At 49.8% G+C, this 14099-nt stretch overlaps 6 protein-coding genes across 6 annotated transcripts; 3 read left to right on the forward strand and 3 right to left on the reverse strand.

Moving 5' to 3' along the window:
• Window positions 1–320: 320 nt before the first annotated feature.
• BC939DRAFT_486196 (Piwi domain-containing protein) lies at window positions 321–3476 on the forward strand (the record flags this gene model as incomplete). Its single annotated transcript, XM_051559326.1, has 5 exons — window positions 321–617; window positions 785–1178; window positions 1286–2549; window positions 2648–3228; window positions 3318–3476. The coding sequence occupies 5 exons, from the start codon at window positions 321–323 to the stop codon at window positions 3332–3334; spliced, it is 2553 nt and encodes an 850-aa protein (XP_051415743.1). The 3' UTR covers window positions 3335–3476.
• Window positions 3477–3622: 146 nt separating this feature from the next.
• Window positions 3623–7638, reverse strand: BC939DRAFT_441426 (putative alpha-adaptin C). Its single transcript, XM_051554225.1, has 8 exons — window positions 7273–7638; window positions 7115–7183; window positions 6851–6990; window positions 6561–6754; window positions 6158–6389; window positions 5944–6049; window positions 3904–5834; window positions 3623–3797 (listed from the first exon to the last, which is right to left on the reverse strand). Exons 1-8 carry the CDS (start codon window positions 7316–7318, stop codon window positions 3717–3719), a joined length of 2799 nt encoding a protein of 932 aa, XP_051415744.1. The 5' UTR covers window positions 7319–7638; the 3' UTR covers window positions 3623–3716.
• An 886-nt stretch (window positions 7639–8524) lies between these two features.
• On the forward strand, window positions 8525–9921 carry BC939DRAFT_441428 (uncharacterized protein). The gene is made up of 3 exons (XM_051554226.1): window positions 8525–8851; window positions 8944–8993; window positions 9192–9921. Exons 1-3 carry the CDS (start codon window positions 8575–8577, stop codon window positions 9828–9830), a joined length of 966 nt encoding a protein of 321 aa, XP_051415745.1. The 5' UTR covers window positions 8525–8574; the 3' UTR covers window positions 9831–9921.
• On the reverse strand, window positions 9922–11860 carry BC939DRAFT_441430 (PCI domain-containing protein). The gene is made up of 7 exons (XM_051554227.1): window positions 11705–11860; window positions 11545–11611; window positions 11383–11465; window positions 10999–11294; window positions 10683–10907; window positions 10442–10586; window positions 9922–10352 (listed from the first exon to the last, which is right to left on the reverse strand). The coding sequence occupies exons 1-7, from the start codon at window positions 11805–11807 to the stop codon at window positions 10018–10020; spliced, it is 1254 nt and encodes a 417-aa protein (XP_051415746.1). The 5' UTR covers window positions 11808–11860; the 3' UTR covers window positions 9922–10017.
• Window positions 11861–11996: 136 nt separating this feature from the next.
• BC939DRAFT_441431 (uncharacterized protein) lies at window positions 11997–13430 on the reverse strand. Its single transcript, XM_051554228.1, has 2 exons — window positions 12406–13430; window positions 11997–12319 (listed from the first exon to the last, which is right to left on the reverse strand). Exon 1 carries the CDS (start codon window positions 13217–13219, stop codon window positions 12422–12424), a length of 798 nt encoding a protein of 265 aa, XP_051415747.1. The 5' UTR covers window positions 13220–13430; the 3' UTR covers window positions 11997–12319; window positions 12406–12421.
• BC939DRAFT_441433 (uncharacterized protein) lies at window positions 13406–13852 on the forward strand. The gene has a single exon (XM_051554229.1). The coding sequence runs from the start codon at window positions 13594–13596 to the stop codon at window positions 13768–13770; it is 177 nt and encodes a 58-aa protein (XP_051415748.1). The 5' UTR covers window positions 13406–13593; the 3' UTR covers window positions 13771–13852.
• The last annotated feature ends 247 nt before the right edge of the window (window positions 13853–14099 follow it).

A 14099-nucleotide genomic window follows, 5' to 3' on the forward strand; every position in this document is an offset into this window, starting at 1 on the left:
GGCAACGCGCTTGGAAAGCTGTGTTCGCAACGGTGATCGAGTCTGCGATGGTACCCTCCCTCCCTTCCCTGCTCCCAATGATGATATTCGCTGGTGATAACCACCAATGGAGACAATTGAGGGTGCTATCATGGACAGAAAGGCTAATATCGTAAGCTCTCAGCTTTCAAGCAATCACCTTCTCTGCTTATAAACACGCTCTTGCACCCAGTTTTCTCTTCCGCTCTTCTCAGATTTCACTTCAAACACAAACTTATCAATTTCGAGCTACTTCTTTTCGGTACATCGTATAAAGCTCATCAAGAACATATAACAACACCATGGCGGCCTTGCAGATCACCGGTTTTGCCAAGCGCCCCGGCTTTGGAATACTTGGCAAGCCGATACAGGTTCGTTCGAATCACTTTGAGGTCACTCAGGTTCCTGACATTGTCATCCACCACTACGATGTAACGGTGACCCCGGACGTGCCACGGGCCCTAAACCGAAGGATCTACTCAGAATTCCTGAACCAATACCGTGAAACGGATCTTATGGACGTCCAGCCAGTCTATGATGGCCGCAAGAACATGTTCGCGTCCAGGACCCTGCCATTCGGCGACAGTCGAACATTTGACGTAAGAGCGAGAGATTTCTGCTACATTTTGTTTTCTCCACACGCGCGCTGCAGCAGATGGACAACGCATTGCGTTTCAAGTACGATGCTAACATTCTTATTTACTTGCCTATCCTTCATTCTTTCTCTCTTTTCTTTCTTTTTTTTTTCTTCTGGGCAACTAAAAAGGTCACCCTCCCTGAGGATGTTGGCTCGAGACGCCAGCCTCAGATCTTCAAAATCAAGATTCGCAAAGCAGCCCAGATCAACCTCGAAGAACTCCATCGCTTTCTGCTAGGCAAAACTCCAGTGACCAACAACATCCTCACATCGATCATGGCTCTCGACCAGGTCATTCGGCACAAGCCCTCGATGCTCTATGTGACCGTCGGCCGCGCGTTTTATACGCCTGCATCGAGACAGACCCTTGCAGGCCCACTTGAGGCATGGAGAGGATACTATCAATCGGTGCGTCCTGGGCTTGGGAGAATGCTGATCAACGTCGACACCTCTGCAACGGCTTTCTATCAATCTGGCTCGTTGCTCGAGATCATTGTCAAGATCCTTGGTCTGCGAAGTCCGGGTACGATCTGTTATGACCTTCGGTTTTTTTGCATCGAATTTATTCAATGCTAAAGCGTTTCTTTTTTCTTTTTTTTTCCCCCTTCTCTCTTTAACAATATCCAAAAGACGACCTTCGCCGCACCAGCCAACCAGTGAACTGGATTAAGGTCGAGAGGATGATCAAAGGCCTTCGCATCACGGTCGAGCACCGTCAGCGGTCTCCGCGCTCCGTCAAGATCCTTGGCCTGACCAAGAAGTCTGCCCGCGAAAGCACCTTCGTGATGTCCGTGGAGGCACGAGGTTGCACTGGCGCTGCATCCCAAGTTGAGATCGATATCGCCACCTACTTCAAACAGACGTACAACATGACCCTCAATTACCCGATGCTGCCGTGCGTGACCGTTGGAAAGAGCGCGATGCTTCCTCTGGAGGTCTGCAAGGTCGTCGAGGGCCAGCGCTACGTCCGGAAGCTGGACGAACGTCAGACAGCCGATATGATCAAGTTCACGTCCCAGGCGCCGCACATCCGAGCCAACGGAATCAAGGAGGGTATCAGGCTGCTCAACTACGACGACAATGAGTACCTCCAGGACTTTGGGATGAAGGTCTCGAACGAGATGGTCTCCATCAAGGCCCGTATCCTGCAGGCGCCTGTCATCCGCTACCATCACTCGTCGCGTGAAGCCAACGTTACCCCGCGCGAAGGTGTTTGGAACATGAAGGACAAGAAGATCGCCAAGGGCGCCGTGCTAGGTTCCTGGGGTGTCGTGGCGTTTGCTACCGAGCGCGATTTCCCGCGAGCGCAGATCAAGTACTTCCTGCGAGAACTTGCCGTCACTTGCATGGACACCGGTATGAACATCGTCAACATGGACCCACCTATCTCATATGCCAACCCGCACAGCAACATCGAAGGTACCCTCAAGAGCGCCTGGATCCAAGCTGGCAACGCCGTCAAGTCAGTGCCGCAACTTCTGGTCTGCATCTTGCCCAACACTGGCACGCCGCTGTATGCCGAGATCAAGCGGGTGACGGATACGATCCTGGGCCTGAGTTCGCAGTGTCTGCAGATCAAGCACATGCGTGAACCCAAGAAGCAATATTGTGCGAATGTCTGTCTCAAGATGAACGTTAAGTTGGGCGGTATGAACGCGCATCTGGCCCAGGGTATCCCCTTCATCATGGCCAAACCCACGATCATCTTCGGCGGTGATGTCTCGCATCCACAGGCTGGAGATACGGTTCGACCATCGATCGCATCGCTTGTGGGCTCGATGGACAGTTATGCTGCTCGCTATGCTGCCACCGTCCGCGTGCAGAGCGCGAGGACGGAGACGATTGCCGATCTCGCCGATATGGCCGTCGAGCTTCTCAAGACCTTTTACCAGAAGTAAGTCATTGTGCGTGCCCTCCCCATCTTCACACTGTTTTATTCTCTTCCTCTGCCTATCTGATCTCTACCTTTCTTCTCTACATCTTTTTTCATAGCTGCGGCAAAAAGCCCGAACGCATTCTGTTCTACCGCGACGGCGTCTCTGAAGGCCAGTTCGCCGACATTCTCAAAACCGAGATCGCAGCCATCCGTGCCGCCTGCAGCCGCCTTGACAAGGACTACATGCCCACCCTGACCTTCGTCGTTGTCCAGAAGCGCCACCACACTCGCTTCTTCCCCATGCAACGCGCCGAGGGCGACCGACTCGGCAACTGCCATCCCGGCACCATCATCGATACCGAGATCGTCCATCCCTTCGAATTCGATTTCTACTTACAGTCCCATAGCGGTCTCTTGGGTACCTCCCGCCCTGCACATTACTATGTACTTCTGGACGACAACAAGTTTTCGCCGGACGAACTTCAGGATGTGACCTACAAGCTTTGTTACCTGTTTGCGCGATGCACTCGATCCGTGTCCGTGGTTCCGCCGGCGTATTATGCCCATATAGTCGCAGCACGAGCGAGGTTTCATGCGAAAGAGGATCATTTCTTGGACACGGCATCGTCTGCTAGTTCAGAGACAAGCGTTGGAGATACGGGCTCGTACATGAGCATCCACCGACATATTCAGAAAGGTAAATGATTCTTCACAATGTTTTTTTTTTTTTGTTGTTAAGAACCAGATCCTTTCTGCCTCTCTCTCTCTCTCTTTCTTTTCCTGTAGTGATGTGGTTCGTCTGAGCTCCGAGCGGAAGCATGGACGTGCCAAGTACTAGCCCAGTACCGTCACCCTGCTCCACTTTCGTGTTGCACAACACCGATATCTGGAATGGCATCTGTACCCGTAGCAATGCCATCAAAATAAAACGAAATACAAAAAAAAAGTCTACCTCAAAGACTCGCTCTGTTGCCAGTACGATTTCAACATACCTGTCTTCAGATTATTTTTTTTTGGAGTGATATGACACAACTCCTTGGCACGATCGTGCTTGAAAAAAAAAAAAAAAAAAAAAAAAAAAAAAAGTGGTTCGGTTTGTCTCTTTATCTTTATTGACTTTGATTATTTTTTTTTCCCTTCTTTTTCTTTTTTCCCCGCACGAAAGGCTCAGACGCGGTAGTGGTATTAGAGCAGAGCAGACTGCAGAATATCCTTCAAGTGCTTCGAGACCACATCTGATGTCGTCCTGACTGTTAAGCGATACATCTAGAGAAGAAATCAGAAAGTCCGACTTAGTAAAGTCAAGTTCAAAGGTTCTGGCAACTCCCAAAAAAAAAAAAAAAAAAAAAACTGACACATAAAAAGAACTTACATCGGTCTCACGATTGGGCTCGAGACGAAGCAGACATCCGACCTTACCATTGAGCGAGGTGTTCAAGACACCCGTGGCCACAAAATTACCAGGCTTGGGATCCACGTTCTCGCAAATTCCAAGTCTGCTATTCGCCAAAACCGAGCGCGCCTTCTCCAGATTGATCCTCTCGGATGACTTGAAGATTCCCTGCACTTCGCGTGGGGGCCCGCCAATCTGCTTCCAGCGGGCGAAAAAGTCTGCGCTCGAGAGCTGGATCGGCTCAATGAACCGCGTGAGCGTCACAGGGAGCTTGAGATAAATACTCTGGATCGATCCTGCCTGGTATGAGATACGGATCAGGGGCATCTCTGTTAAAATCTGCTGGCACTCCAAAGTGTAAAGCTGCTGAATCTGAGTAGATGGTCCGATAGATGTTCCCAACGTATGAGAACTGGTAATGATAAGGCCCTCGGGCGACTCCAGAGAGATAGCAAACGAGTTGAGCTGTGAGTGCGTCTTGTTGCCGAAGTACATGGCGAGACGACCCAGATGTCCGTGGTACTCTGATTTGATTCCGATCTGTAAGATGCTATCTTCATAGAGCACACCATCGGCGCCATCCCGCAGACGATTGTACCAGACCTCGTATCCTGGCGCCAGCTGATCCTTCCAAGCCAATCCAGACTTCGCTGCTGGCGCGGCTGGCGTAGCTGGCTGCAAAGCAGACCCATTGGATCCGTTAGCGCCATCTTCGGCTGCACCGCCGGGAGTACTGACGTTAGCACTGTTAATACCCGCCACCAAGTCGTCCACACTTCCATTTTCGTTCCTCTCCTTTGCAGCCAACAGATTTGCAGGAGTTTTCTCATTCGAGTCCTTGCCACCAATGTTCCAAGTTCTCTTGTCTTCTGTCTGGTTTGTCTTCTCGTTCAACCTTGAGAGTAGGGCGGACTCGCGCTCAGGGAACTGAGGCATCTCCTCGCACACAGTCTGGAGCAGGTCGTCCGTTGGCATAGTCGCAATGGCCATGTATTCGCATGCGCGCTGCTGCAGCTCTGCATCCAGAACATGGCGGTACTGGTTAAAGACAGCCAGGATGGCTCCCTTGATCTCTGGGAACAAGTTGACAAATTTGATGTAGGTTGAGAGCAACAATGCTCGCGTAGCAAGCGAACAGAGTCCAAATCGGGCATGGAGGGTGTTGAACTGCTCAATGGGCGAGGCTCCTGGGAGGTTGGCGATCAAATGTCCGTACTCTCCGAGGATGTACCCTCCAACCTTGAGCATGTTCTCGTGGCAATGTGGCGATCGCATGTAGTGCAGGACCATCTTGGCGGCGTATTCCTGGAGATTCTCATGGTTGGTGACAATCTGTACGACTCTGTACCAGACCTCCTCGCTAACGTGGTCTCCTGCAGAGCTGATGAGCTGCAAGATCACGTCCACGTACCATGAATGCTCCGTTGCGTACTTCTCCGTCATGATAGCAATCTTAAGTACCATCTCCTCTCGAAGGGCGTAGTCGGCGATATGAAGATACCGGATCAACTCCGAGACAATCGTCTTTGCGTTGGAGACATCACACATACTGTACAGTAAATCCAGGCCGCGACGACGAACACTGATATCCTTGTCCCGCAACGATAAAATGATGGTCTCCTCGTGCTTCTTAATTTCGTCCAGCTCGTCCGTCACAGCAGCCAAATGCGCCATGGTTTCCAGACCCAGATAGCGCACGTTGGTCTCCTTGGAAAGAATGAATCTGGCAAGAATGTTGGTAGCCTGGCGCACAATGTCGGATTCGCAGTCCAGATGAATAGCCAAGTTGATGGCCTCAAACAAAATAGCGTTCTGCGCGTTGTTGTGCTGAACATTCCTTGGTGTCTCCTGTGAGTTGTTAATGATCGTCTGGAGTACATTGTGGAGCATTTCAGACATGTTGGCGTCCTCTGTGAGGCAAGAGAAAGGAAAAGAAAAAGCATTGGTTAGTTAATAAGCATAAGCATGTCACTATAATTTTGGGCTCCGCCAGAAAGCTTTCATGAGATATAGACGAACCTGTGGGAGGAAAGTATTGCAAAAGTCGGAGGAGCTTCACTTGGAGCCATGGGATGGGGATTTTGTAGTAAACATAGTCGGCTGAAAAGTCTCTTTCGACAATCACCTATCTCATGGCGCAAAGAACGAAAATACGCTTTATCAGTCTTGAATCCAGCCATTCAGCCACCTGTTATCTTGTAGCATTGTCCAAGTCGAGTTCAGGGATGCTGACCTTGTGAAGTCGCATGATCGCCTTTGGAATGGCCATCATGAAGGCCTCTGGGTATTGCTGGGCAAGAGCTGTGATCAGACTGGTGACGGACAGACACACTCCCAGGTCATAGTCATCGATGATGTTGGTAATACGCTCGGCCCAGTCTGGTGCCGGAATGACGTCGGGATGTTTCCGGAAGAGACGGAGCATGGTCAGGGCTGCCTTCTTCTTGACGAAGCTCTTCGAGTTCCTGTGAAAGCCAAGCCATGGTTTTTGTAGTTTTCATTCCAGCAGCATTAACGGTTATCCAAATGTATTAAAAATAGGAAACGCAGAATTGTGAGCACCTTTGAGCCGTCTTCAGATCCAATAAATCTCCCTTCGGTCTGTTCATCGATATCAGCGTAGGCACTTCACTTACGGCGAGACTAGAAGACGATGCACATCGCCCGCCAAAGACTCGGCCATTTCCCTGCCTCCGATGTTGGCGATGGCATGCAGAGCAAGGCAGTTGTGGATTTCATTGTTGTCGTCCAGGTCCTTGCGGATCGAATTGACGACCAGGCGTACAAGGTCACTGTTCTCGTGCATAAGCAGTGTTATCCCAAGATATCCCTATGGGCAACCAGATAAGGGCGATGGTTATTGACGTGGTTCGTCAACGAACGCTCAAACAGATCGTCAGAGTATAATGGGATGGGACACACTTACAATTTGCTTTTCGCTGTACTTTGGACTGGAGATGAGATTGACGGCCTCCATGTGTCCAAAGTCGATATCCCATCCGAGGATGTACATGTACAACAGCTTGCACACGTATTTCTTCTTGTCGTAACCACTCAGATTGCCCTCTATTGCGACGGATGAAAAGATAAGCAGAAGATGGCATAGTAAGCTTTTTTGGAAAGATGGAGTGCAAGTCGAGAAAGCGCATAGAATTTGCTTTTGCCCCGACATTATTCACAATGCCCGTACCTTTGAACTTGGTGCGAATGTTGGCCATCTCTTTGTTGATTCTCTTTTCCTCAAGCTCGCGGACACGGCCTATAGGTGCGAGAAATCGAGTCCTTGTTAGTTCTTTCAATCAACAAGATGTGCGAATAAAGATTCCATAAAGCCGAATGCCGACCTACAGTTGCGAATGTCCGCGATGAAGACGGTCAAACCACGCATAGCCATGATGGATAGATGATCGAGGTCAGGGTCGGTACGGGCGTTGGGTTGTCGAAGTGGATGTAGACCGTTGGAGGAGCAAGTGGGTTGATGCGATCGGTTTCTCCTGAAATAAAGCGAGCAGTCCTCTCGTGCTCCTGAGGCACGGTTCTATGTTTGTATGGGTGATGTATGAGATGAGGAGGTATTTGGGGGAAAGAGGACTGGCGTGGTGGATGAGCGGGAAAGGAACGATTCTCGGAGGCGAGAAAGTGGGGATTGATGATGAGAGAGGGAGAGAGATCGGGGATGATGATAGGAGGGAGCTGAGATGATGGAGAGTGGAGATGCAGTGGAGTTGAGAGCACAGGCGGGGGACTATGGCAATAATTGACCGATTGAGTATGTTTCAAACCGCAAGTGGAGAAAGCGAGACAGGCCAGGGGTAAATTGTTCGAGCCTCTGCACAGCAAGCGCATGCACTCAGCCAGCGAACAAGAAAAAACCACGCGTACGAGGACCGCATGGACTCATCCACACACCACTGCAACATCGCGTCCCTCCTATATGGAGGCGGCTACGGCCAGAGGTCCGTGGCTCTTTCATGTCTACGCGTGTATGAAAACGCGTAGAAGGACTTTCAGGGCCAACTAAACCTAGTCCACAGCAGAAACATGTATTGGCAGCCTACAGGGCATCAGCCAAAGTACATGTATGAGAGTGGGTTTTGGGAGCTAGAGGTTTTTAGGGTTAATGTTATCATGCTAGGGTGGGGGTGGCGATGGCAAGTTGCGAGAGGAGCGACGGCATTTGTTCTTCCTCAAACGAGGCCGTGAGCAAGACTGCGACTGAGACACCAGCTGTCCTCCCTCCTCGGTTCGCAATCCGGCTTTCTTTTAATATCGGCACACGGACCAGTAGCGATCTTATCCAGGTCTCGTTTTGGATTCCCTTCTCGGGTCGGTGTCTGTCTCAACGTGCAGAGCCATGGCGAGGCGAAGCATAATTAAATCCCGGCAGGTCTCATGGACGCCCTGAATAATAATGAATACGCTTGGCATGGATATTATCCCTGATTTTTCCCCCACAGTCAAGCCGAACTGCCACATGTGTTGACTATGCATGTTGTCCACTCGGCTTGTGAACTTTAATTAGATGGACAATCCAAAGTGACAGTAGACTATAAGAAGGCCGATACATAAACCGGCGTCTTTTCTTCTTCTGTCCTTTTCAGTCTCATTCCTCTTTCTCAACCTCATTCATCCCATTCACTTCACTTCACAATGACCGTCACCAACCCCGCCAACCTCGTCGTCGTTATCACGGGCTGCGATACTGGCTTTGGCTCAGAAATTGTCGATGAACTCTACAAGCGCGGAGGCTACACAGTCTATGCCACATGCCTGACAGAACAGGCCGTGGAATCCTACAAGGCGAAGCAGTCGTCGCGCATCAGGGCTATCCAGGTCGATGTCACCAACCAGGACGACGTCAACCGCCTCCGCGCCCAGATCGAGGCGGAATGTCCCCAGGGTGTTTATTGTATCCTCAACAATGCCGGTAAGGGATCTACTTTTCTTACATAGCATATCATATCTTCTGCGTGGGTTGTCGCTTATCTAATGGGGGAATGAATGCATTGTCACTCATAGGTATCTATGCCGGAGGATTCTTTGACTTCGCCTCGGAGGACAGCTTCCAGGTACGACATTTTTGAAGCAAGTGCCGCGTATTTTAAGCATTTTAACATTTTACCCCTGAAGAATCCATTCAGTCACCAGAATCAACGGCTGAGATTGGATTGCTCCTGTTTTTTGTTGGGGAGTGAACAAATGAACAGCACGCGTTCTAGACAATGTTTTTAACATCTCGTACTCCTTCATCTTACCATGCCCTGCAGAAAATCATGGACGTCAACTATATGGGAATCATCCGCATCAGCAAGGCCATGCTCCCCAGCATGCGCATCTTTGCCAAATCACGCCACAGCCCTCAGGGCAAGCATCTGCCTCGTGCGCGTCTCCTCAGCATCACCTCAGTCGCAGGCCGTTCCAACCCTCCTGCTCACGGCGGCTACAATGCCTCCAAGCACGCTGCAGAATCGATCATGGATACGCTGCGCGTGGAACTATCGCCATGGGAAATCGATGTCTCGATGCTGGAACCCTTCTACGCAAAGACCCCACTGGTCGCATCGGCTCACGTTGTCCTTGAGAAGGTCTGGAAGGCATCAGATCTGAAGACACAGAAGATGTATGGCCCCCAGTTTATTCAGGGAGTTCGCAAACACTCGGAGGAGTTGTACAATCAGTCCATGCCCTCAAAGTGGGTCGTCGATGCTGCAGTCAGCGCCATCAGGAAAAAGGCCGGAGCAAAAAAGGCTCGTATCTTGATCGGTTTCTGGTGGGTCGGCACATTGATCCGCTTTCAAGAGATGGCGCCCTCGTGGATCGTCGACTTTTTCACGAAGCTCATCATGAAGCGCGTTGGCGCCTGGCCATCGGATCCTTTCCTGCTCAAGGATAGCAAGAGCATCTAGAGAGGAAATCGATCCCCGTATACCCGTATACCCGTATACCGGAACAGTTATTTATTTATAAAAAGTACTGTAATAAAACGAAGCAGCGCTTTCTGTTCAGTCAACTGTCTTTTATTTTCCGGACCGATGTCATGTCTAGCGTGCGTTTGCAAATTGCTATCAAGCCCGTGATACTCTATCGAATCAACTACGTGAGCTTTGAAGCCTTCTCATACAGCGATTCGACGACATTGGCCATGTTCTTCATCGTTTCCAGCGCACTCTCGTATGTTTTGTCCACTGGTGTCTCCTCGAAAACGACCAGGCATCCTGCACCCTGATCTAGTACTCCGTGAAATGTCTTATCCAGGATCATCTGCGACAGCTTGGTCTCGACCTGTAGTGCAGGCAATTTGACGATCTTTGCGATGTGTGCAATCTCGACCCTTGAGAACGGTTCAATAACACGGACCAAGTTCTGCTCCAGCAATTTGTCATACAGCGAGTTGAGATGGTTCTTGATAATGGGATCGTTACCCAGTTCTATAACAATGATGTGGCCGGGTTAATCTTACTTTCCTTACACTGGTGAAAATGCAGACAGTTCTTGCGACGAATAATGAGCACCATACCATCACGATAAGCAGCCAATGCTTGCTCGAATTCTTGTAAAGAGCGGTTCTGGTGAGCTGATGCAATCGCCTTCATGGCATCCACTTCCACACCGCGGTACTTGAGAGCCACTTTGCTGTTTAGGATCGACTGAATGTCTTCAGACTATCAAAGCGTACCCAAGGAGATGTAAATATTGATGTCAATACGATCCGACCGGAATATAAGCGAACCGATTCCAATGCCAGATTGAGACTATACCAAGTTGAGCATGACTTTGCAGAGCAGCATGTACTTCAACGCAGAAATGGCTCTTGGGTCCTCCAACGACGAATATCCTTCCAGTGTTTCGTAAAAGTAAGAGAATGCTGTTTTGTAGTCCTTTTCCTCCGCATGAAGGATTCCTGATTGCATATCCAGTGCTGCTTGTAGCAGCGGTGGGCAGTAAATAGAATTTGCTGATGTGCGTGCAGACGTAAGCGCAGCCTATATATAGAGTAATAAAATGGTGTCGTTAAGATCCGGACATGCTTCACCTGTAAAGGAACGTACAGCAGTTCTTGATGAAGAGGCTTACCTTAGCCTTTGGCAGGTTACGCAGGGCATGGCAAACTCGACTCTCCAGCAGCTGGACCTCAACCAGAACCATTTTGTCATCCAGCTTTTTGAGCTCCTTGAGTAATGTCGCCACCAACGCCAGTGAATCACTATACATCTTGTTGTCCAAGTACAGAGCAATCAATCGCGTTTCCAATGCCTGCTTCAAAAAAATTCGCTTCTCCTGAATTGTCCATTGAATCGTCTGTTTGCACACGTCGATCTGCAGCGGGAGAGTATTGGGAATCTCTGAGAAATAATCGATCAAGGTGCGAACTATAAAAGGTAGAGCAAGGCAAGCGATGTTAGTACAGAACAGGTTCGGTAGTCCAAAGCTCGTAATCATCTACCCCCTGTAACTTACTGATCTTCGCAGTCTTTGCTTTAGGAATGGAGGTGATCAAGGTGCGCGAATCGTGGATAAGGGCGGCGAGCTCATTGGGGCGGCTACAAAGGGACGAGACCAAATATTAGATATCTTTACTCATAATAAGAGTAAGATACAGAGTTTAAACGAAGCACATACTGAAGGTCACGGTAGCATTGTGCCAACTTCAAAAGAGCAGCTTCTTGGTCACTCTTGACTTTAACGTCTATTATTCGTGAAGTGTTGAAGGCCGGTTAGAGAAAGAACGCGTAACGTGTGCGACCTTCGTGAGGCGTGTCCTGTTCCAGCGTTGACGTGCCTGTTCCTGCAGCGGCGAGAATGGCTTGGTAAAGAGGGATAGCCTGCTCTGGAGAGGTCTTCTGAATCTCTTCAGCTTGGGCGATGGAGGCAACAGTGGGCATGGTGTTGTATGAGGGTATGCGGTTGGGTGAAAGTACGAAGGAGAAGGGAGCACATGCATGCAAAGAAATGCGTCTATGCTCCTGCGTAAGCGATCTGGTAGCAGTACATTTCAGGCGTAAACTACGTCATCGAAGTGCCATAGTTGCACGCCCTACACTGCCACCCAAACGCAGACCTATGTATTTACTTATACAGTCAATCTCCCCTTACTGTCACGATCATGACAGTTAGCCAAGATTCAAAGGAATCGCGCGATGTCACTGGTCAATAGCCGTTTTAATTCAAAATTTTTATTTTATCCTCCTTAGTCATGTGAGGGATCTAACCTGTGTATTTTGAATTGAATGTTGGGATATTTCTTCCTGATGCTTACCTCCTCTTCCTCGAGCATGCGCTCCTCCTCCATCCTCTCACGCTCTCTGCTGTTATAGTCCTTTACAAATCCAGACTTTGCGATCCCTATTGCAGGGCTGACTAGCTTCTCTGCAGCAACATCTATAGCGTGTCGCAGGTCTTTATTCCCATCGCCTTGCAGAACTTCCGCTGCCCGTGATAAAATATCTATTCGCTCATCCTCGCTTTTCTCCTCGCTCCAAGTCTCATCCTCATTATACTAAAGGAATTCCGGTTCCGAGATGTCGGAAGAACGCAGATCATCCGTAGGCCATGCATAGAATTGGTGCTTGGTTTGAAGAGTCCTTTGCGCCACGATCGATCCAGACGGTGCTACAATCGTTCCAGGGGCCAATAAGATCGCTCCTTCTGTCAATACAAGCACGTCCGATGTCCTGAGCGTTGATGACGATGTAGTCAATCCGAGACGTGGTGCCTCTAGCAATTGGGATAACGGACACGTTTCTAACGACTGTACGGCTGCTCCAGGTTGCCGCATACTTGTAGAGTCGTTTCCGTAGTCCTCATCATCCGTGTCATCCTCGTCAGGGAAGAGCTCGTCAAGCGGCACTGTTCTTGGTTCCATGGCAAAGCACTCCATAAAATCGCTGTTTTTCCTTCGTTGATGAATAACGTCGTTGAGGAAGGTAGACCCATCCAGAAGCGCGCTGAGCCTTGTGTAGTAGTCCCGTTCAGCGCTGGTATATGTTGCTGGGACAAGACTGCTGTTCTGAGTCGATTGACAGATTGCTGGTCCAAACGCGCCAGGGAAGCGTTGCTCTAATGTCATCCTCGGATATCTGTTCATCATGGAGGCACGGTCAGCGATGTCTTCGCGCGCATCCCTGATAGCTGCTTGCACATTTGCATCGATTTCGTCGCAGGTCCTCAGTTCCTTTTTCTGGTCATCGTTCAATATAGGGACGTGAGCAAAGCAATTCCTGATGGACTGCGGCTTGACCTCGCTCCAGGCTTGGGCGGCAAGCTGCCAGCCCTCAAAATTCGAGACCTTTGCCATGGCCACCCTGGATGCCTTAGACGAATTTGTTGCATCAACTGCCCTCGCGCCATTCTGCTCCACTTCCTCCTCTTCATTTCCATCCGACTCCACTTGTACTGTCTCTTCTGCAGCCCTGATATCCGCGTGCAAGCCATTTTCATAAGCGCGGCTGGCAACATGGTGACGGTAGCGTCGCTTGAAGACCGCTATGATTCCGGCGTCCAGTGGCTGAGTGACAGAGGTAGAGTTCGCTGGCAACGCTTCCACCCTGATATTAGGGAAGTCCTGAGGTGACCGCATTGCCACTGTATGCGAGCCATGGTTGTCTACTAATAGGAGAATCTTCCTGTCAGGATCCTTGGCTTCGATGTCGTGCTGTGTATGCTTCAGCCATGCTAAGAAAGCACCCCCGGTCATGTAGTCTGGGCGCCCCTTCCTTGACCGTTTCTTTTTCTTATCTTCGCCCTCCTCCCTCCAGCCGCTGCCTCATCCGTCCTGGCTATCCTGCTCTGGCTTCCATGGTAGCACGTCCACCTGGCTCCGTAAATGGGCACCTACGCCAGTCTTGAACCCGATTGGAAGACTAGTGCCTAACAATATATAATCGCATCAGAACGCTATATGCATAAAGATCATGATGATGATGACAACAAGTTACAGAGTACATACTTAGAACAAATGGTTTCCTCTTATCTGTGCCAGTTGCATTCACGCAAAACAAGATAGACACGCGTGCGGAGACAGACTTGGTGCCGGATCGTCGATCGAAGTCCAGTGTCCATGGAGACATTGTTTGAAGGAAAAGACCGGTTTCATCGGCGTTATACACGTCGTCTAGTGTATACTCGGCAATGATACTTTTGATCCGCTCAACGTCGCCTGCAATCGCGTCCATGTC

This window comes from Gamsiella multidivaricata (assembly GCF_025024155.1).
Source record: "Gamsiella multidivaricata strain RSA 2152 chromosome Unknown BC939scaffold_10, whole genome shotgun sequence".
NCBI classification, from domain to species: Eukaryota; Fungi; Mortierellomycota; class Mortierellomycetes; order Mortierellales; family Mortierellaceae; genus Gamsiella; species Gamsiella multidivaricata.